At 39.5% G+C, this 21,494-nt stretch overlaps 1 protein-coding gene across 1 annotated transcript in view; it reads left to right on the plus strand.

Annotated features, from left to right (window-relative positions):
• Positions 1 to 21,494, plus strand: part of Tox (thymocyte selection associated high mobility group box) — a 311,520-nt gene that overhangs the window by 163,687 nt on the left and 126,339 nt on the right. Inside the window, exon 3 of the mRNA XM_008832094.3 lies at positions 9,967 to 10,209. Within this exon, the coding sequence (XP_008830316.1) occupies positions 9,967 to 10,209 (243 nt within the window). The remainder of the gene's footprint in view (positions 1 to 9,966; positions 10,210 to 21,494) is intronic.

Raw genomic sequence — 21,494 nt, forward strand, 5'->3', positions numbered from 1 at the left:
CTTCTTACAGAAAGACTCATTGTTTTTGCTACTAACACTGAGATGTTGGCCCATGCATCTCTAATCTGTATGTATCTGATTATTACTAGTCATAATTGGTTGCACTTGGATGCTTGGTGCCTGTGTATGTCTATAAAGTCATTGGGTAGATTTCAGTGGTAATGTTTATCAACTTCATTTAACATGACGTAAATTTCCATGCTTCCTCCTCAAATATAATACATTTTTAAAAATTTGTTGATTTTTTTTTGTGTGTGTGTATATCACACAGAACATCCCAAACCATCTTATTCAACTATACACCCACTTCCCAGATGGCACGCTCCCATAGCCTCCCTCCCCTGACTAGAGCCCTTATACTCTGTTATCCCTGCTACTGTCTGCTGTGTCATCGGCACCCACAGCCATTCCCCACTACTTGTCCATCTGGTGAATCTAGTCAGCCTATCTAGAGGTCTTTGTTTTAGGAAGGTCAGCTGTTCCTCATCTAGCAGCAATCAGTTGTCAATATTCCTTTAGATAAGATTGGGGTCTGCTGTTCGTTTTCCCAGTTCTATGCTGGGTAATATGCTATTTTTAAACATGAGACTTTCTTAGCATTCTGTGATTCTGATTGAGCATAAGTATGGAATTCTAGAATGTTCTTCCAAGGAAATAAATGAATGTTATTCATCACAGTGATTCATAACAGAAAAACTGAGAACAGTTGAAATATTTTAAAATAAAAATTGATGGAAAAAATTACAGAGCATGAACACAAAGATAGAATGTGTGTCCATTTAAACAGTGATATAAATAATATTTATTGGCATAGAAAATCATTCATGATCATTATATGTGAAAAGATTAAATTATACAATGTTACAATAATAGCAACACAGCTCAGATGTAGTGATTGCTTCTTTTGAACCAGCAAACACCCAAAATCTGTACATTGTCTCATTTTCTTTATTTAACATGGCAAACTCCTAATCAGCTGACCACAGCTATTTTATAGATTTGGAATCTGAAATTTAAAGAAATTAAGAGGCGACCTGAGATGTGCCTGATGTTTCTAACTCTTAAATCAGACCTCAAAAATAGAACTTATTAAAAATGAAAGCAAAAGGTCACAATGAAAGGTCAAGTATGAACTGAAAAGGATCCTGAAAGATGTACATTTTAGTAACATTACGCTTCTTTTTACACCTGAGTGGTTGCATTAAGAGTAATTTTTTCACGTGTTTATTCTTAAAATTGGTTTACAAGGGTCATTTATAAAATAAGACCATTTATAAAACTAGAACTCAGAATATATCCAGGCAAAAATATAGGTTACATTTTACATCATATTATATATTTTAAATGATATTGATTACATCAGTTAGCACCTTTAAACAATAAGTTTGGAAGGCTGGCCTGCCATTGAACACATGGACCCTGAATGGGGTCTTGGATTCAGCTTCTGTGCTTTGACCTGCTTTCCCTAATCGCCCATGTGGGTGTTGGGCACACATTGTTATCAAGGAACTTTTTATTATTGTTTTTGCTTTTTTTTAAGCCAAAGGAAAGACGCTTATTTATGAAAACTGCACCCCATGCTTGCTTTTAAAATGTCCACTGAAAATACCGAAGACAGTCATGTAGACATGCAAACACTATAGGGAAGCAATTCTCCCCATTCCAAGATCAGTGATGAATGACAAAAGAAGCCCCAGATGTAAGAGCTACAGGCTCTTCCATCAGTGTCTGGGGAGGGGGATGCACAAAGCAGCCATGAGAGACAGAGGAGGGTCAGGCAGCCCTATTCCATGCACTCCTGATCTAGTGCTAAGCTCATTGTTTCCAGAATGCTTAAAGCTCCAGCTTATCAGCCTAGAACCCAGGGCACAAAGCTTTTCCTATCCTAGTGCCTGGATTCTCTGGGTAGGCTCCAGTTAACCCTGTCTTCTGGTTTTATGCAACTTTGCATGCTCGTTTTACCTTACCCCCACTTCTAGCAGAGGCTTGTGCTGAGCCTGTTAGCCCCATTTGTTTCAATTGCTGGAACCAGTCTTGCCCTTGAAGCTGTCCTAGAAGGTGGCTTTGTTGCTGCTGCCTGTCTATCTGCCTGGACTAGGTCACGGGTTCATGCTATAGTCTTCTCTATCTCCAACATATCTCAGCAGAAATGTTTGCTCTTCAGGCCCTGTTTTGGGGGCAAATTTGCTGATAGCAGCCCTTCAGTCATTTTGGTTCATGTAACTCCCATCATCACCTTCTGAGATCCCCTGGTCTGACATTTCAAGCAGATGGCCCTATTGGGAGCCTAAATTTCTATTTCTGTCGTCCAGTCCACCCCTTTGTACACACTCTCTTCTGGTTCTTTGTATCTAACTCACTCTTTGCAAGAAGGCTTAAATATAGTAGACATACAACAAACATTGCTATACTAAATGATCACTTGCTGTTTTTTATTTAACTTGGGTTATAAAAATTAATGAGCACAAACAAAATAAATGTTATGCTTTCTACCAAAAATTTCATTTTGATAACTATTGGTTGAAAAATTAGTACATTGTGTGTTTTTAAATGAAGATGATTTATTGCTATTGTCTCGCATGTAAAGAAAGACAGAAAAAATGTTTTCAGCATCATTGGCTTGAGCACGTCAATGGTACTGTTGGACAATTCTTGCTGAGTGTTAAGATGATTTATGTAACAGACCGAAGCTTTTTGCAGCAATACATTATAGTTTCAAGCTATCAACCCTTGTTCATGCAGAGACAAAAGAATCAGAAAAATACTTGCTTCTGAAGGTCTCCTCAAAAGAAATTAGAGATCATATTGATGCTGTTTAATGCCTCCGGGGAAAATCGCCACTACAATGCAATGTCTTAACTTCAGAAAATGTAGAGGAAGTTTATGATTTTTTTCTGATAAATTTCTCGGCTCAGTTTGCTCTCCATTGAGTTATTTGAATCATGCAACAAGAATGCTCAGTAATAGAAGATGAAACATGTTTAAACATGGGCATTTTTCTGTCCTTGACTTTCAGGAATTATGTTGCAGATTAAAAATTAAGGCATTCTGTATATGTCTGATGGCAGTAGTATTTATTTATCTTTCAAATAAAGATCTATATGAGAAACATATTTTACAGTGTTATAACCATAGCCATATTTTTAGTGTATGCATGACTGCGTGAGTCCATCCCATAATTTAAAGATGTGTACGAGATGGTATCTTTTGAATTCTTCTGAGTTATGGAACTTCTTGTCACCAAAGATTGAATGCTCTGCATAATGATTGCAATATGTGGTAGGGACCCACAAAATATAGTGCCCAGAGAATTCAATTTTTGAAAAGAGAAGCAAACACAAAGGCTGAAAAAAACTTACTATTTGTTTATGGTCAGCATGTTTTAACCCTCTAGCTGGACCATATGAAAACCTGAATTCTCTGCAGCCCGAAAAAAAAGTCGGTGTAATTACCATTCTGCTTGCAGATGCAATGATGTGGAGTGGGGATACAAAATAAGAACAGGCTGTAGCCAAGGAAATGTGGGCTGCAGACGGAGGAAATAATGTAAACAGGATACCCAGGTCATGGAATATGTAAAGCAGGATGATTAAAGAGTGTGCCTATGCAATTAAACAGACAGGGGAGTGAGACCTTCCAGAAATTAGGTGAGAACTCTCTTTTTCTGTCCCACTGCAGTCCGGGCTAGGGAAGTTGTACGTGTGGAATGGTGTTGGCTTTAGTCAAATGGTTGAAAAGGCAAGCAAGCAGATCAGTCCAAAACAGGTTCAAGGGTTCCCTTGGAAAAGTTCCCTAACCCTCGTATATTGGTTCTAGGCTTAGAATTGAGCCTTTTCCTTAGCAATTTGCCTCTTTGGCAAATGTGCCCCAAGGAAGATGGCCCTTCGAAGGACACAGCCAGGATGTCAATAATACATTGATCATGAATAATTAGACATGTACATTTTGACTCAGAATTCCTTCACCTTTGGCCTGGATCAGAACTCAGCAGCCCTCAGAGCTCTTTGTGGAGCCTTGTGAGCCCTCTGCACAGTGAGTCATTCCCAGCACCTCAGCGTCCTTTCCCTCCTCCCTGTTCCCTACTCCTTTTATTCTGCATTTTAAGATGTAATTTAGGGGTTGGGAGATGGCTCAGTCAGCAAAGTGCTTGCTGTACAAGCATGAAGACCTGAGTTCAATCCCCACCTTTCATAAAAGCCAGATGAGGTTGGACATGCCTGTAATCCCAGGCTAGGGAGACAGAGCCAGGAATATCCCTGGAACTCACTGGCTAACCTGCTAGCTAAATCTGTGAGCTCTAAGTTCTGTGAGAGACTTTGTTTCAAAACATAAGGTAGAGAAAGAATCAAGGATGACACCCAGCATTGATGCCTAGCCTATACACACACGCACACACACACACACAATTTGTACCCCCACACAAGCACATTCACACACAAACACATATACCACACACACACCCCACAACCTCTATCAGATGACACCCAGCATTGATGCCTAGCCTATACACACACACACACACACAATTTGTACCCCCCACACATGCACATTCACACACAAACACATATACCACACACACACCCCACAACCTCTATCACCGTCACCACTACAACCCACCATAGACATAGGAAAGTAAAGAAAAACAGGCAATTTAATTTCATCCGATGAATTGCGAAAGTTGATTTCAGCTACATGGAACAATTCAATATAGTATGTATGAATAGGGTACACTTTGCTCCAATATAAGTTCTTATCAATGGCAAATAGATGGAAATTCCTTTTCAGTACCACTATGTTAAGCCCAACTTTCAATGGGCTGTCTAGAGGTGTTTGTGTTCTTAGATATGACCCAGGCTAAGGCATGGAGAAAACCATTTGGCAATAATCCTTCATCAAGCACTTTTTCTTCTTCTTTTTTTATTGGTCTTTTTGAGACAGGGTCTCCCTGTAGCCCCAGCTGTCATGGAACTCTCTATGTAGACCAGACTGATCTTGAACTCACAGAGATCCACCTGCCTCTGCCTCCCAAGTGCTGGGATTAAAGGCGTGTGCCACTATGCCCAGCCCCATCAAGCACTTTTTATCTGGAGAACATAGATTATTGGATTTCTATTCATGTTTCATGCTCTGAAGCACTCTGTGAATTGAGTTTTGAAACACGCTGAAGAGGAACAGGAAACTTGCTTCAGAAACCAAACTCATAAATGTGGTAACAATGTGGATCAGGCTCGTCTGTTGGACCTCACAGCTGCCAGTCTTTCCAACATGCTGTGACCATTCTTATTAGTCACTGAAGAAATCATTACATGCACTTGCAACCAGTCCAACAGCTATCTGGCTCTCATCAGAGAAAGAAGTGGCACTTTATAAGCGAAATGTACCAACACCACCTTTTAAGCAAATGACTTACAATAGTCATCGACTCTTGTTACTTAGTACTATAAACTTACTCTCTTGAGGAGGATAATATTTTAAAATTACTACTTGAATGCTTCAGACAATTCACTTGCAGCCTTGAATAGTTCATCGGTTTTTCAGAATTAGCTAAGACTCATGCTAGTATACCCTGCCCCACCCCACATTCAGTGATGTTTAGATGCTCTACAATACAGTGAGGTCTGGGACCTCTGGCCTGGAAATGAGGGCCCTTGCCCTGGAATCAAGGAACCCATAAGTGTCCCAGAACTCACACAGAGATGAGAGTTCCCTGTGTCTATATCCAGTGAGGAGCCTGCACTCAGGGGAATTTTGAATTTCTTTGTATCATTAGATCATGTAGACTGGCTATGGTTTCAGACCAGTACAGTTTGCATACCTATTTCCAACTCACCTCTTGTTAAGGTGAAGTGAAAAATTACAGGCATGAATTTCACCCCACGATCCCTAAACACTTTCCCACCATTCCTACAGATGGCCACCAGTGACTTACATGTGTGTTAGGAGCAAGGGAGGCAGATGGTTTAGATTCTAGCCTCCAGTCTTGGAAGGATATGAGACTATAGATGGTGATGAGGAAGTCAGTACCAGCGTTGAAGAGCCATGCTTGTCCTGTCCTGCATTCTGTACAGCCTCAGAGAGCCTCCCCGGATATGGTGTCAACTCTCTGGTAACTTCTAACTAGGTCTAAAATAATGTGGTACTGTTGCCTCAGGGGGATATGGAGACCTTAGAAAGCATCACAAGATCTTTGTGTCTGAGAAGGCTAGAAAATGATTGATTGCTTACAATCCAGGCCACAATGGAGGGAAGGAAGGGGAAATGAGTAAGAATCAGAACAGGACCAAGTTAGTGAGCACGGGCTGCACTGGGTCCTGTGTCACTAGGATGGCCTTACTGTAACTTCTCTGACTAGTCCTGTGTTCTGTTACTATGAACAGAGCACCCAAGTGCCCACTCCTCTTGCTGATAATGACCAGGTGTGGACATAAGAAATGTGGCCATGAACTGACCCCAGGTTCCCCAGCTGCGACTGTAGGGCCCTTCTCCTGCTCCAGACGGAATTCAGCTCTAACAGTGCTGAGAGCTAGTGGGTCACAAACTGCACTGTGAATCCTCTGGAATTTCTGTGTCACTCTGGGATGGTGAGACAAGACACTTCAAGGCCAGGGCAGCAGTCAGAGGACACAGACTCCTCCACCCAGTCTTTCTCAAGCAGTTGCAGCCTTATCTCTTCTAATGGGACATTTTAGCTGATTGGTGCAATATGACTTGAATGTTGCTTCTGTGTTATGAACTAGGCAGGGCTGTCTTGGGAGTATAAAATAATTACTCAAGCCTGTGAAGTAACAGTGGTTTTATTTATAAGCTTCATGCTTTTAAAGACTCAGATTGATGATTCATGCATTGGTGATTCTTTTGTTTATTCATCAACAAACATTTAACAGTAATTCTAACAGGGAGTTTCATGGGGAATGAAAGTACTGAATCACATCCTATTGTACTGTATCACCCCAAACAGCAAACTGCATGTAATGTAAGCCTTTATTAACTTAAACACATGACCGTTAAGTTTTTCAAAATCAAAGTAAACCTGTCGTGTCGTAGAAATCAACAGTGAAGAATTAACTAATTCATTTCCACATTTTTAAAAAATTGGAAATTAGTCTGCCACTGAACTTTTTTAAACTTCTAGGACATTTTAACATTTAAATAATTACAACAGTACTTTTATAGGGCATCAATTACACTATAATAGGCTCATGGCAAATAACTACATTATGACTTTCTAATGTAAAGAACAGAAACTACTAAGTAACCTTATGTTGTTAAAATTCTTGACCCACATAACCACCCATTACCGATTAAGTTATAGAACTGTGCTTTGGTATATAATTGCATGGATTAAATAACCTTAATGTGTAATTACATGAAAATAAACCATGTAGCTTAGTTAAATTGCAGCACAATTGTTATCACTGAATGTAAAGTGATACCAATTAAACCTTCCTTTAAAACACCACAAATTAAGACTTAACTACTGAAGAAACTCTAGAATGTAGAGTCAGGCTGCACCCTGGGTGAAATATCACTTAGTGTTTTCAGAGGTTTAATGACACTTCTAAAATTAAAAACATCTTTCTCCTTTACTCTGTGTTAATTGTGCCTTGTTCAGGAAAGTTCCAAACAGACTCTAGTCAACTTCTTCAAAGCTAGTCACTGAAAACTCAGCATCTTCAGTGCTGACAGAGAAACGGATTATGAATTCTTATGCTTATGTGGAGTAAATATTTAACTTTAATGGTGAGCGTTGTGGTGGAATCTGAGACAAGTAAAAGCCTGCTGTTTGTGGTAATACTAATTCTTAAATGTAGGAAATTTTATGTAACAAAGTCTGCATCAGTCAGACAGAATGGTAGCACTAAGTGATAGAGCTCAATGGTAGAGCATTTGCCTAATGTGTGCAAGTCCCTGGGTTGGATCACAGCAAAGAAAGCGAGAAAGGAGGAAGGGAAGGGAGGGGACAACGGTATCTTCTTTCATTTTATAGCCATCTCCTGTATCTGAACTAAGCTGATTGCCAAGTAACTGGACAAGTTTTTACCTTCTGAGCCTCAGTTCTCTCACCAGGAAAAGGGGAGAATAGCAGCCACATAAAGAATAATTGTAAGTGTTAAATAAAGACAAGACAGTGAAAGGGCCCTGGATAGTAGTACTTTGTATGAAATAGGAATGAATAAATATTTTCTTCCTCTCCACTGGACATCTTTTATATCTTTTATGAATATTCCTATGAAGACCTGCAAGCTTGAATCTATATACTCAGGGTCCAAAATACACCAGGTATGTGGGAATTCAATCAACCTTGTAACTTTGACACAGGGCACTGATCTATATATATTTCAGACAAGAAATATGTACTGTTAACTGAAGACTTTGGTAGTGGGTGATTTAACTTTAGAGCTCGTGACTTTTTTAGCAGAATCTTACATATTTAAGAAAAATTATCTGCAAGGGTGTATCAAGTCTTCCTTTCCTATACTGCAGACACGCTTTATACAAGCCCACATACTTCTCCATAGCCACCTCTAAATTCCAGGTGTTCCAAGGAGCTTTCCATTTAATCTTGTCTTTTGACAGCACCTAAACAAATATATCAAAACTTGTACAACAGTTAGCAAGTGCAAGTTAAAGCTTTTCTTTCTGTTAGACAAATAGACGCCATCTGGAAAAAATAACCCCAGGCACTTGGACAGGGAAGCATGAAGCTTATTGGCTGAACACCCAATGAATACCGTACACTACTTTCTTTGGCTCCTATACTTTGCCTGCTCATTTCAAATCTTGCACACTGTAGCAGTCACTGTACAGTCAGACAAGGGGCTCCTTGTTATCCATGTACCAAAACCCTGAAGGCCCCCTGAATTTGAAAGACAGTCTTACAAGAATTATCTGGACCAAAATGTTTCTTTTCACATTATGACACCTGTTCTACAAAGAACTACTGAATATCACTGTATATTAATATTAATTGCTAGCAATGTTTCTTTATTCTGTTCTTTCTTGTATTTTTCAACTTTCATCACATTCCATTTTTAAGTAGACTTGTCTTTATATAATCTTTCCTTTCTTCTTCCATCCCTCCCTTCCTACTTTAAAGCTAGCTTATAAAAGAAAAGCCTCCAATATATTAATGCTATTTATTTTACTGATTAACTTTTATTTCAGAATTAGTATTAGAATAATATTAATTGTTTCTGTCATTTACCACGGGTAGAACTAAATTTAAATGGTAGCAGTATTATCAGCCTTTAGGAGAAAATCAAATAAATGTTCATAGAGACCATGCAAGTAGTCATCACTCCTATTCTGATGATAAAATATTTTTTCTAAAATTAGCATTTTTGGTATTTCAAAACCACATCAAATGTTCAGTTAGGCATTTTACACTTAGCCACATGCTTAAGTTACTTCTTAATGAATAACTTTTCTTTTGCCAGCTATGAGCAGGTAGGTTTTCAAAACTGAAAAGCAACTGCCCCAGACTTCTGGAATTCATTTTTACTACAACCCATAATCTGAGCAGTAGGGAGCCCCAAGAAACATGTTTGATCAAACTGTTTTATAAATTGCCTTCCTTCCCTACAATTCTCATGGAAAAAAAAAAAAAACTATTTAGCTAGATTAAAACTCTGGAAAATTTTAATGGGATCTTTGAAATCTGTTTGATGTCAACTTCCTAGAAAAACAAAACAAAAACAAACAACAAACAGAAAAACCAAACAAACAAACAAAAAAAAAGAAAAACAAACAACTTAAGGGAAGCAGGCTTTCTACCAAAGGGGAAAGGTCTCAAAGGTGTTTTCCTTCACACATAAGAGAGACATGGTAGCAGGATGACCCCAGTGTTTGAAACTTCCTGGCCAAATTCACACTACTGCTCATATCGCAAGGCCATTGTGCACCTGTGCCCAAAGATGGCGATCAAGGAGATGCTAATTACCAACTCTGTCACTCCTGTCTTTTCAGTCCTACCCTGGCCCAAGTCTGGAGAGTGAAGACTTTAACATTCCACCTATCACACCTCCCTCCCTCCCTGACCACTCGCTGGTGCACCTGAATGAGGTGGAGTCGGGGTACCACGCTCTCTGTCACCCCATGAACCACAATGGCCTGCTCCCGTTCCATCCGCAAAGCATGGACCTGCCAGAGATCACCGTGTCCAACATGCTGGGTCAGGATGGCACACTGCTCTCCAACTCCATCTCTGTGGTAAGAACCAGCTTGCCTGATTGTGGTGGGGAGTGGAAGTCACTGGACAGGCAGGGGAAGCTTGATGCAGGACCTTTACATTGTGTGCACAGCCTTCTGGATGCAGGGAGATATTTTTAGCTATGGAAATGGTCTCTGTAGATCTTGCAAATTCCTATAATAATTTTTGTTTTCATCTTTATGTCAAGGGAAACTCAGTTCATTCAATTGTATGATCATTTGTATTTGTAACCCAAAGTACTAAATACAGTTGAATGTGCTGCTACAAAACATGACTTACCAGCTTTCAGGTAAAAAGTCATTGAAAATGATATTACTTCACGTATCCTGTTGGGTTCCTCCCCACAAGTAAGATCACCACATCTGAGCGGGGTTTACTATCAGCCTATATTCCCTCATTTACCACTCGAAAACCCCATAAATTTGCTTTGTTAGGGAAGCAAGAAAACAGCTTTTTGTTACTATTTTGGAAGTAGAATTGTGTTGGTTAAAACTCATTGCCATTAAGGTGTATGGAACAATTTTGTGACTTTGAAGCATTTAAAGGAATCTTTTTTTCAAATATTTTATTTATTTTTTATTTTATGTGTATGCGTGTATTGCCTGCATGTGTGTAAGTGCACCTGTGTCATGCAATGCCTGCAGAGGTCAGAAGAGGGCACCGGATTTCCTAGCTCTGGAATACAGATGGTTGTTAGCTGCCATGTGGGTGCTGGGAATAGAACCAGGGTCCCTCTTAACCACTGAGCCATCCCTCTAGCCCCCATCCTCCCTCCCTCCCTCCTTTCCTTTCTTTCTTTTTTTTTTTTTAACCCAGGTCTTCTGCAAGAACAGTCAGTGTTCTTAACTGCTGAGCCATCTCTCCAGCCCCCTAAAGGAATCTTATCCCCTGGAAAATTAGCAAAAAAGCCAAGTTCCCAGGCCTTCCCCCAGAGAAGGGGGATCTGGTCTGTATCTATAGCAAGCAGAATTGAGAAACACTGGCTTATCATAAAAGCATTGCTTCTGGGTTTTATATCATTTACAAACTTAATTTTTGTCTGTGTTCTAAGGAGTGGGAACAAAGGAGCTCAGCAGTACACAGCTCAGAGTAGGGCTTCCCATATCATCACAGAGCCCCTAGCAGGCTAGCCGGGACTTTTAATTCATGTTATCCAGTCTGCATTGTTCAGCCAGTTAACAGTCCAACTATTGTCATTTTCCTAAGTCACTGAATAGTGCTATCAGGTTCTCAGTGAACAAATAGATTGACTTGCTCTTATTATTATACACTGTTTCTTATTTTTAAAAGGCCTTTCATATTACTATTTAGCACAATCATTTTCAGAAAATACCTCTATGTTGTGTGACTTTGCAGGAGAGTTTCTCTCATAAACATAAATATAAGGGGATATAATGTACAAAAGTAGAGTCAGAAGAAACTCAAACGTAGTTTTGGGGGAAGGTAAAAACTAAGACCACACAGTGGATAGAATTCTGAACTCTGTAGCTATCTGGGTGGCCAAGAGGGGACAACTCCATGTATAGCACTCCCAGTGATAGGAAATTCAGCACTATCACCAGGGACTTTAGATTATAGTCCTCAAACTTTAAAAACATACTAATATGCAAATCACCCCCTAACATGTTGTAAGCCAGTGTCATCATCTCAAAAAACAACATGTCTGTTCTTTTGGGCAATGCCTCCAGACTCAGCTTCTGGGCTCAATCAGGCATCCCTGTCTTTCTTACATAGAGACCCTCTGTTCTAGAGACCCTGTTCATTATGAAGCAGAAGAAAGAGGCAGTCAGTGTGCAGGGGGTGGGGAGGTTGTTTTGTCTGTCAGCCCCACTCCATCCTCTTGCGGGGAATAGAATTTGGGCCACAGAAAAATATGCGAGTTATACAGTGTTAGGATAGCTTTAGTTGCCAACTTGACACTCCTGGGTAAAGGGAATCTTAATTGAGGAACTGCCTACATTGGATTGGCCTGTAATCATGTCTGTGAGGCATTTTCTTGATTGTTGAGTGATGTGGGAGGGCCCAGCCCACTGTTGGTCATGCCTTCCCTGGGCAGGTGGTCCTGAATTGAATAAGAAAGCAAGCTGAGCACAAGCCAGGGGAGCAAGCCAGTAGGCAGTGTAACTCCGTGGTCTGTGCTCCAGGTACCTGCCCTGAGTTCCTGGCTTGACTTCCCTAGAAGGTGGAGTATGCTGTAAGCCTTCTAAACTCTTTCCTCCCCAAGTTGGTTTTGGTCCGTGTTTTTATCACAGCAATAGAAAGTAACTAACACATACAGTTTCATTCTCAAAAGAAAAGGTTTTTGCATCATAAATTGTACATCCATCCTGGTCGCATTTTAATCCCCTTAGCATTTCTCAGACCATCTGTGAGAGGTGAGTGTGAACTTCAGTGCAACCACAAAGCAGGCCACTTTCTCAACTTTTCTCCCAGTGGATCTTTTTCATGTCACTTCCAAAACTAGATTTAAAACCTCCCTCTCCTGGTGCTGGAGAGATGGCTCAGCAGTTAAGAGCACTGGTAGCTCTTTCAGAAGACCAGAGTTTGAATCCTAGCACCCACGTGGTAGCTAACAACCATCCATAACTCCAGTTCCAGGGGCATCCGACACCCTCTTCTCGTCTCCATAAGCTTTGCATGAATGACATGGGTGCACTTACATATGTGCAAAGCAAAATAAAAATAAATAAAAAAAAATTAAAAACCTTTCTCTCTCCCTCTCTCCCTCCCTTCCTCCTTCCCTCCCTCCATTAACATGATGGAGCTTTAAGCACTTTGCATGGCAGATAGAGCTACAGGAGTGAAGCTCTCACTTGCCACTCAGATACTTCGAGTTGAGTCCGTCAAGGCTTTTACTGGACAGTGAGCCTATGGAATGCCTTTCAAGCCATGTGTTGGTGATGTATGAAATCTTGCCCACTCAGGACATTGCTTTTCACAGTCAATGCTGTAAGCCCAAATCTTCAGCCACTGCCATCACTAGTGAGTTTCTGTGTAAGCTTTGGCACTGTCCAATGATACCAGAACTCCTCTGTAATCTGTTGCCCGTAATAGCAACCACTTGCCAATAAGCACTTTAGATGTGCCTAGTGGTATGGCATTTAATTTCCTTTCATTTTAAGCCCTTTACATCGATAGGAGTCCTAGTGACTACTATCTTTGACAGCATAGGTCTAGTGAATGATATTGATTAAATCTATAGTAGATCTGTGTTTTACAGGCCAGCATAGTCTCAGAAAAAGCAGCTGTTCTGATTAAATTAGTTGTCTTTGTTTCAAGATGGGAACCTTTCTGGATAGATTCCAAGACCCTTGCATTGGGTAGACACTAGTGCTGTGATGGAAGTCCTATAAAGGCAGCAGTACCAAGGGCTGACTTTTGTCTATCAATTCCTTTAGGAAACAATTTCTTTTGTTTCCTATTTTCAGCTATCCCATGTGTCAGCCTGTGTACCATCAATCCTTACCATAGTCTAAATGTTTGAATGGCTCAGATGATTATTTGGGAAGAAATGATCACTTGTCTTAGCAGCTTACAGAGAAAACATAAATGGTTATGAAAATTAGAGAGAAGCACGAAGCAACTAGAGACCAAGAGATGCTTTAAGTTTGTTTGCAGTGGTCATGAACTTTAGCTATTTCTAGTTGTAGAGATTACAGAACTGTCTGCTATAGGTATAAAATTTAGCAGAAAAGGCCGGAGTGAAGGCAAAACTTGAGGGATGGTTTTGACTTGAGGAAGGAAAAGTTATGTTGAGAGAGCTCAGAAAGCAGATAAATTGGAGGAAGTTTCAAAGGCTTCGATAATCAATAAAAAACACTAGGCCTGATAGGATGGATTATAAGAAACCACTAGTAAGATTTGAGAGACTTGAGGTAGGAACATTAGCAAAGTTTTTTTTTTATAGGAAAAATCTGCTCTCAGTAGGACTCTGGATGGATGACCATGGTAAGAAATTGTTTTCAAGCCTAAAAGCCAGATCAGATGAGATGTGTGGAATAACTTTACCAGACAATAGCAAGGACAGAGAGAAGGCTATGAAGCCATTTTCACAGCATCACCAAGTACAGGTTGTGTACCTAAAGATGAATGGTCCCTCATATTTGCCTATTCTAATTTTAAAAAGCAACACAGGATTGTTTTCTTTGTGTGTAAGGTTATCGCATCATTCTTTGTTATGAAAACCTAAAACTCTGTCTAACCTGACAGGATCTCAATAAATCAGACTGCTCAGCCTCACACAGCATATGTGCACAGAGGATCCCATAAACATGTACACATTTCATGTATCAACTAGAAAGTTGATATTAAAATTAAATGAAAAACAATCTAATTCTTGATGGAGTTGCTGTTCTTTGAATTATGTTTGCAAATAAGGAGAGTTTGGGTTATCTGTGTCCATACAGACATACAATAATGGCTACAGAAATCAGAAGTGCTTTTCCCAAGCCTGTTTGTATGACACTTAGAGAAGTTAAAAAGTATGAGAGAGAAAATTTCCAGGGAGTTAAAAACCTAAAAATTGTAGTGTTTGTTCGTAGATCTTCTTTTAAGATCACCTACAACATGGAAAGAATTGGCAAAAGCTAACATTTGTAGATTCTCAGTGAGGAATTTTCTGAGTTTTATAAATATGGTGACTAGAAGCCACAGGTTTAGATATAAGCTCAACTAGCTCCAACTGTATTTTCTAGAAGCTCCTAAGTGTGACATGGTGGATCCTGTTGCTCTTAGCATTATGAACTGACCTTTCTGCCAGTATTTCTCATGACGGTTTAGTATTTGAATAGTTCAAAGAAGAAAAATATTTTGCTTTTTAGTTAAAAAATCATATATATTTTAGATATGATGATGCCTACTGTACGTTCTGTTGCATGTTATGTATGCTACTGTTCGACATTATAATACATACTCTTTAGTGAGGTTTTTATCTTAAAGGTAAATTTTCTTGTACATTTTTATTTCTTGTAACTACTGGCGACATAAGTGATTCAGTCCTACTGATTATAAGTGGTTCCACACCTAGCATGTTAGACGTAAAAATTTAATCCCTAACCAAAAATCTATCTCTGAATGATGTATTAGTATCTCAGTTTTACTAATGAAATATGAAAGTTCAGAGGGTGTCAGTGATTACTCAGTGACTCAGCCAGTAAATGGTCTAGCTTTATTTTCTGGGAATATGGGGACAACAATACGCCTTTACCTCATGAAATTAAAAGAGTTTGATAAATCTCTAAGACCGGTGGTTTATACATAGGACGCATTATGTAAGTGTTAGTTAGATAAAATGGCTTTCCCAAGCCTGTGCCTGTGTGACCTTTCTGAAGAAGTTAAAATGCACAAGAGAGAATACTTCAAAGAGGTATTTATACTTTAATCCTTAATCTTCTTCACATCTGTCTGAAAAAAAAAAACAGTAGTGAGCCTACTATTAACTAAAAAAGTCTTTTCCTTCATTGGAGTGTCCTTGTATAGTGCTGTGACTAAAATCGATGCCTTTGGGCTAGACTATCTCAGTTCAAATCCTGGGGCTGCCACCTACCGAGTGAGCCACTTACATACTGTTTTGATTCATTATCTTCATCTGTAACGTGGATACAGCTGGATATGGAGGTAGGCCTGTAGTTCCAGGTGCTTGAAAGGAGAATGGCTTAAATCCAAGTGTTTGGGGTCAAGCTAAGCAAAATATAGTGACATCTTGTCTTTTGAAATAATAAAAAATAAAATAAAAAGGACCCAATGAAATATTAAGTTCCATAATGTGGGCAGCATTAAAGTGGCTAAGTATCTATGAAGCAGTTGGCTGGTCTACCATATATTTAAGTCTGCTCTATCAGAACATCTTTCAGGTAAAAAGATGACCAGAGTAGAAAATGTGTTTTGTCTGCTGAAATTTACTACAGGCCTAGTTAGGGTTCAGCACACACAGGATGAGTGTTCCTCCACTGTTTTTGTGGGATCTTTTTGTTCTTGTTTTTGTTTTTTTCTTTTTTCTTATTCTTGCTCGTGCCTTTCTATGGTCAGTTGGGACTCCTTACCCAGTAGTTAGTGAGAACTCCTGCAACAAGTTAAAGTTTTGGCACTCTTAAAAAGATTCCATTTTCTTACAGTCTCTTTATTCCAAGAACAGGCTATAAAACAGTGTAGAATTTCTTTAAGTACATACTTTTGAAAAAGTGCCAATTACTTCTTATTCTCTAGGTTCAAATTCAACAGCTACTCATGACCCATATGCAAGAGTTCCAATTTCTCAAAATTCCCCTGAGTTATGTTGATCACAGGTAACTGATTTGTCTGCACTTCTCAAAAGGTGGAGTTTGGTTCTGTGGTGGAATGGGAGCCTTGGATAAGCTCGTTAACCACCAGCAAGCCCCACACTCCATCTAGCAGCAGAGCTGGACTTGTTCAGCAGTCCAAGCTGAGGTCCCTGGAGCCCGGAAGCCCAGCCGTGAACGAGGGCAGTGTTTACTTGTCGTTTCTGTAATGCGCAGTTCTCATAAAAGCAAGGCAGAAACCCATGACTGGCTGACTGATGGGTTCAATCTTTTCCAGAGCTAAAATTTACCTGATTCCTTCTGGGACCACACAATCTTGCTCCAGACTCCAGGATTCACTAGACATGTCAGCTTAATTACTATATTAGTTATCTATTTTTCCTTGCTATGACAAAATGCCTGACAAAATCAATTTGCATGATGCAGGATTCATTTTAGCTCACAGTTTGAGCAGTCAGTCATAGTGGGGAAAGATGGGTGGCAAGCAAGTGAAGCAGGGATGATATTGTATCCACCATCAGGAAGCAGAGAGAGATAATGGTGATACTCAGTCCATGTTCCCCTTTTTCTTCAGTCCAAAATCCCAGCCCGTGGAATGGTGCTGCTCACATTTACAGTAGGTCTTTCCGCCTCAATTAAGCCAATGGAGAAAGTCACAGATGTGTCTAGAGGCTTGTCTCCAAGGTGTTTCTAGGTTTGGTTAAGTTGACAACCAAAATTAACCATCGTGCTTACTTAATAAATTTCTTTGCTGTTGCTCCTTTACTTTCTCCTCCTCCTTTTCCTTCTCCTTCTTGTCTTCTGACAGGGTCTCACATTGTAGCCCAGGCAGGCCTTGAACTCAAAATCCTCCTGCTTCAGCCTCCCAAGTGGTGAGGTTGTAGGTATGCACCAATGTACCTGAGCAATTGTGACCTTGGCTTTCTCAGTATTTTAGCTGTGTCCCAACTGGTTATAAAGATATTTTAACTTTTTGAACAGGTGATTTCTTTTAAGATGCAAGTGTGATATCACCATTAAAAAGCAAGTGATGGTGTTTGTGTGGCTGTGTGTTGTTCCAAAGAACTGAAAAACTAGTTTATAAGAAAGAAGAAAATGCCCATAGTAAATATTCATGGCTTCAGAAAAATCCTTTGATTTCTACAAACTGAATCAAGCACCCCCTTCTTTTGCTCCCCACTCTGATTTAGTCACTGCTGGGCTTAATCACCGATTGGTGGAAGGAGAAATGCAACCTTGTATAAAGTCATCCAGGCCTCTCTGCCTGGCCTATATGTGGCGATTGCTTGTTCTTTGTACAGTCAACAGAAGCTCTTTCACACAAAGAAAAACCGTGCAAAGTTTTCAAATGGCCTCACAGAAAGGATTCATTTAGAACCTGGGCTTTTGTGGAGTGTGGTTTCTAATGGCACATTATAGAAAATTTACAATGAAAAAAGGAACAAAGGAGATTTCAATTTCTTTGAATGCTTCAAATTTCCAGTTCTGGAGTTTAAAATGGAAAAAAAAAAAAAAGATGTTAAAAGGCAATAAAATTGGGGGGTTTATTTCCCAAATGCCTTCTTTTTTCCAGGCAACAAAAGCCAGCATAATGTATATACTCAGATTTATTGTCATTTGTAGCGTGCAGTCACCGCACGCTTTGCATTCAAAGGCCACTGTACAACTGTTTTGACAACCACCACTTCACTACGTACCATGCAGGACTCAGGAAACGGAAACAAGAGTACTCCTCAGGGCCCATGGGGAGTGCTGTGCATCAAGGAGTTCAGATGGATTAGAACAGCATGAATTTCTAATATGTTGCCATTATGGGAAGGACCAGGGGCTTCCTGAATAATGCAGCTTTCAAAGCCAAGCAGAAAATGTGATACAATTTGATTATTGTTTTTTAAAAATAAATATTTTCGAAATCTTGAGGTATTTTATTTTGCGTAATGCATAAAATATGTAACAGTGGACTGGAGATTAAGGCCCTTCAGTATGCTGTGGAGCTGATGGTATCACCCTGTATCCATAGCCAATAGCAGAAGCGGAAATTTAAGATGAAGATGTCGCAGAGGTTTGTTTCTTTCTTTACAAAATATGAAATGGGTGATGAAAAGAAATGATGTTGCGTGCTATGAACAGGAGGGAAAGCATGAAAACAGTTACTTAGAGTCATGCCATATTCATCAGAAATTATGAATTACAGGATAGTGCCTCCCACACAAATTATCCCCCCCGCCTTTTTTTGACTATTGTAGAATGGAGAACAATCTATTAATCCACTTTAATGCCACGAAGGAAGGTCTGCCTTTCTGTTCTTATGTTTGACCACATATTAAAAAAAAATGAGTAGGCTTTGGGGTCTTGTTTGTTTTTGTGTGTGATAAATCCCTAATAAAGCCAAAAATAAATGTTGTTTGCGGTTAGATGCTAAGCTTTATGTAAGCCCTTTCTTTCCTCAAAACAGGCCGCTTGAAATATGCTATTGATAAGACCTTCTATGGCCTCAGGATGTTAATGATTTGGGCTATCTTTTAGTGTTATAATAAAATATTCCAAGCTAGAGCTCTCTTTAATAGTGTTCCGGAAAGGAGCCAATTTAAAAATCACACTTTTCTTCGTATGCCAAGCAATCAAAGCCAAATGAACTGGGATGTGGGCCTTGTACTTTTTCTTTCGTTCTTGGGCTCAAGTTAATCTGCACTTCACTCATACATGATAGAAGTTGAAAACTGTAAAAATCAGTTACATGATATCCTGTAAGCAAACTACTCGATTCAGCCTGTTCTGTCTGGGCTGGCGTAAACCTAAACCAGTTGAGATATGTGGTTTTCTACCCAAGAGCCCAGATTCCACAGCTTTCTTTGGTAGCCTGTTTGTGTTTAATTAACCTTCTAACAGTAAGTTAAACTGCAGTAAGAGATTTAGATTTCTTCCAGGAAGTTCCTCATTAATGTTAGCTCCAAATCTCGTACCGTAGTTTCAGCCTTCTGTCTGCCAGAGCCATTGGATGCTTGGAGAGCAAGTAGTTTCAAGAATTTAACATTTATTAAGTCGTTTCAGCAGTTAAGTTTTACCTGGTCCACATGCCCCCAATTCCTCCAGCCTTTCCCAAAGGTCATTGTTTTTCAACTTGTAAATCAAATTAACTCCTTTTTATTCATTTTTACATTTATAATGTGAACCACAGAGATTACAGAAAAATTTCTGAATTCTTCAAAGTATTCTCTGCCCACTCATGGATTTTCTGTGAAAGAGGCTTTAATGGCTTCCCTGATTGCTGATACCTTTCATTTTGATTCTTCAATCACTCTTAGTTCAGTGTGTCTCTTGCAGCCTTGGTATCTAGCCCACAGTTCCCCTCTTATGTTCCGCAGTTCGTTTTGCATCCTAATGGCTAACAATCGTGGCGCTGCTCTTCAAGGAATCTTTCTTCTTCCTGGTTGCACATCCATTAGTTAAGCAGTCCTTAGCAAATAAACAGACGGAAGGAAATGGAGTTACAGAGTTACATGTGAACAGACATGTATCTAAGTAGGCCCCTAAAGAGGAGTTTCCAGGTTAGAGCACTGAGCTCCCAGTCCCTCCGTGGAACTTTGGAATCATTAGTAGAATGCATCCTAAAGCACTTCTGTCAGTTTGAGGAAAGACAATGCAGGAGAGGGGTGAAAAGCAGGTAGTCTTAGAGACAGCAAGTAGAAACAGAACCCCAGGGCCACGGTGTGGCTGAGACGCAGAACTTAGTGTGTCAAGGAACTGAGTGTAAGCCCCCTCCACACACAGCACTTGTGAGGTAAACTGAAATCGTGAGAGCCCTGCTGGGGATCACAGTGTGAGCCTCAGAATTTGTAAGCCTCCTGCCTCAGCCTCCCAAACACTGGGATTATAACAGGTGCTACCATGCTCTATTCAAGTGCTCCAGGTTTTGAAAACACATAGTATTGTGCACCATGTACCATGGGGTCAAGATGTATTTAGCACACTGCAGTACTTTCAATCTAAACCAGTTTCAGCCCTAAACATAGCTAAGCTTTATCCTTTTAGTCAGCACACTGCCAGTTATTCTTAGCTCATACCACAATTAAATCGATGCATTTATCAATATTACAGTGTGTATTGGTTTTCCTTTTTACGTAAATATTTAAATTTTCTGAGTACAGATATTTTGTGGAGAAATACTCTGCATATAACTATGACTTTAAAGGAACGTGTTTCCTCCTAATCCCCCCAAAACCTTGGGCAGAAAGGGGCCAAAGTAGGAATGCAGAGATTTAACATGTTTAAGAGATTTACCTCTATGACCGGTGTTGACTATTTCATTATTTCAAAATGAGTCTACCTTTAACTTGACATTTACTTGATTTGTAGTACTTTTTAATATTAAAATGTTGCATTATCAACTTATTTTTGGTGTGGGGTCATGGGAGAATTATTCTAAAACGTATTTCAGGAGAACAAAGAAACAGTCTCATTTCAAAGCACCACTTTGCCATTACTCCTTGACTGTTCTTATCTAGAGCACAAGGGAGATTTTAAGCCCGTGTTTTGGTTTTCAATTACATTTTTTTCATTTTTTTCTGTCCACTTTAGGATTTTTTTTTTCCCCTAGTTTGAAAGTTCCAGGTCCTCTAATGTGGACAAGCGTTACCTGAGGGAATAATCTTTGTCTTTTTGTATTAGCCATTTACATTCTGTTTCTGCCCACAGTGGCACACAGTGAATGGGAGGAAAAATACAAAGTGCTTCAGGGTTTGACCATTTCTTTGAATCATTAAGATACTAGCTTTGACATTCCTGTTTGAAATCGTTTAAAATGTTACAGATATCATAATCATTGAGACAAAAGATTACTTTTCTTTACCTGATAAATATATTGAGCATTTTGATAAACGTGTAATGACCAAGGTGGTAGTTGAACGTCCCTGAGTTTAATGCACTCTACAAATTCCCTTGGGAAATATAGGTACTATTGAACAGAAAATGTTAAGTTTTGTGATTACCTTTTTGTAATTCAAGGT

This window comes from Nannospalax galili, unplaced genomic scaffold, assembly GCF_000622305.1.
Source record: "Nannospalax galili isolate Female #2095 unplaced genomic scaffold, S.galili_v1.0 scaffold796, whole genome shotgun sequence".
NCBI classification, from domain to species: Eukaryota; Metazoa; Chordata; class Mammalia; order Rodentia; family Spalacidae; genus Nannospalax; species Nannospalax galili.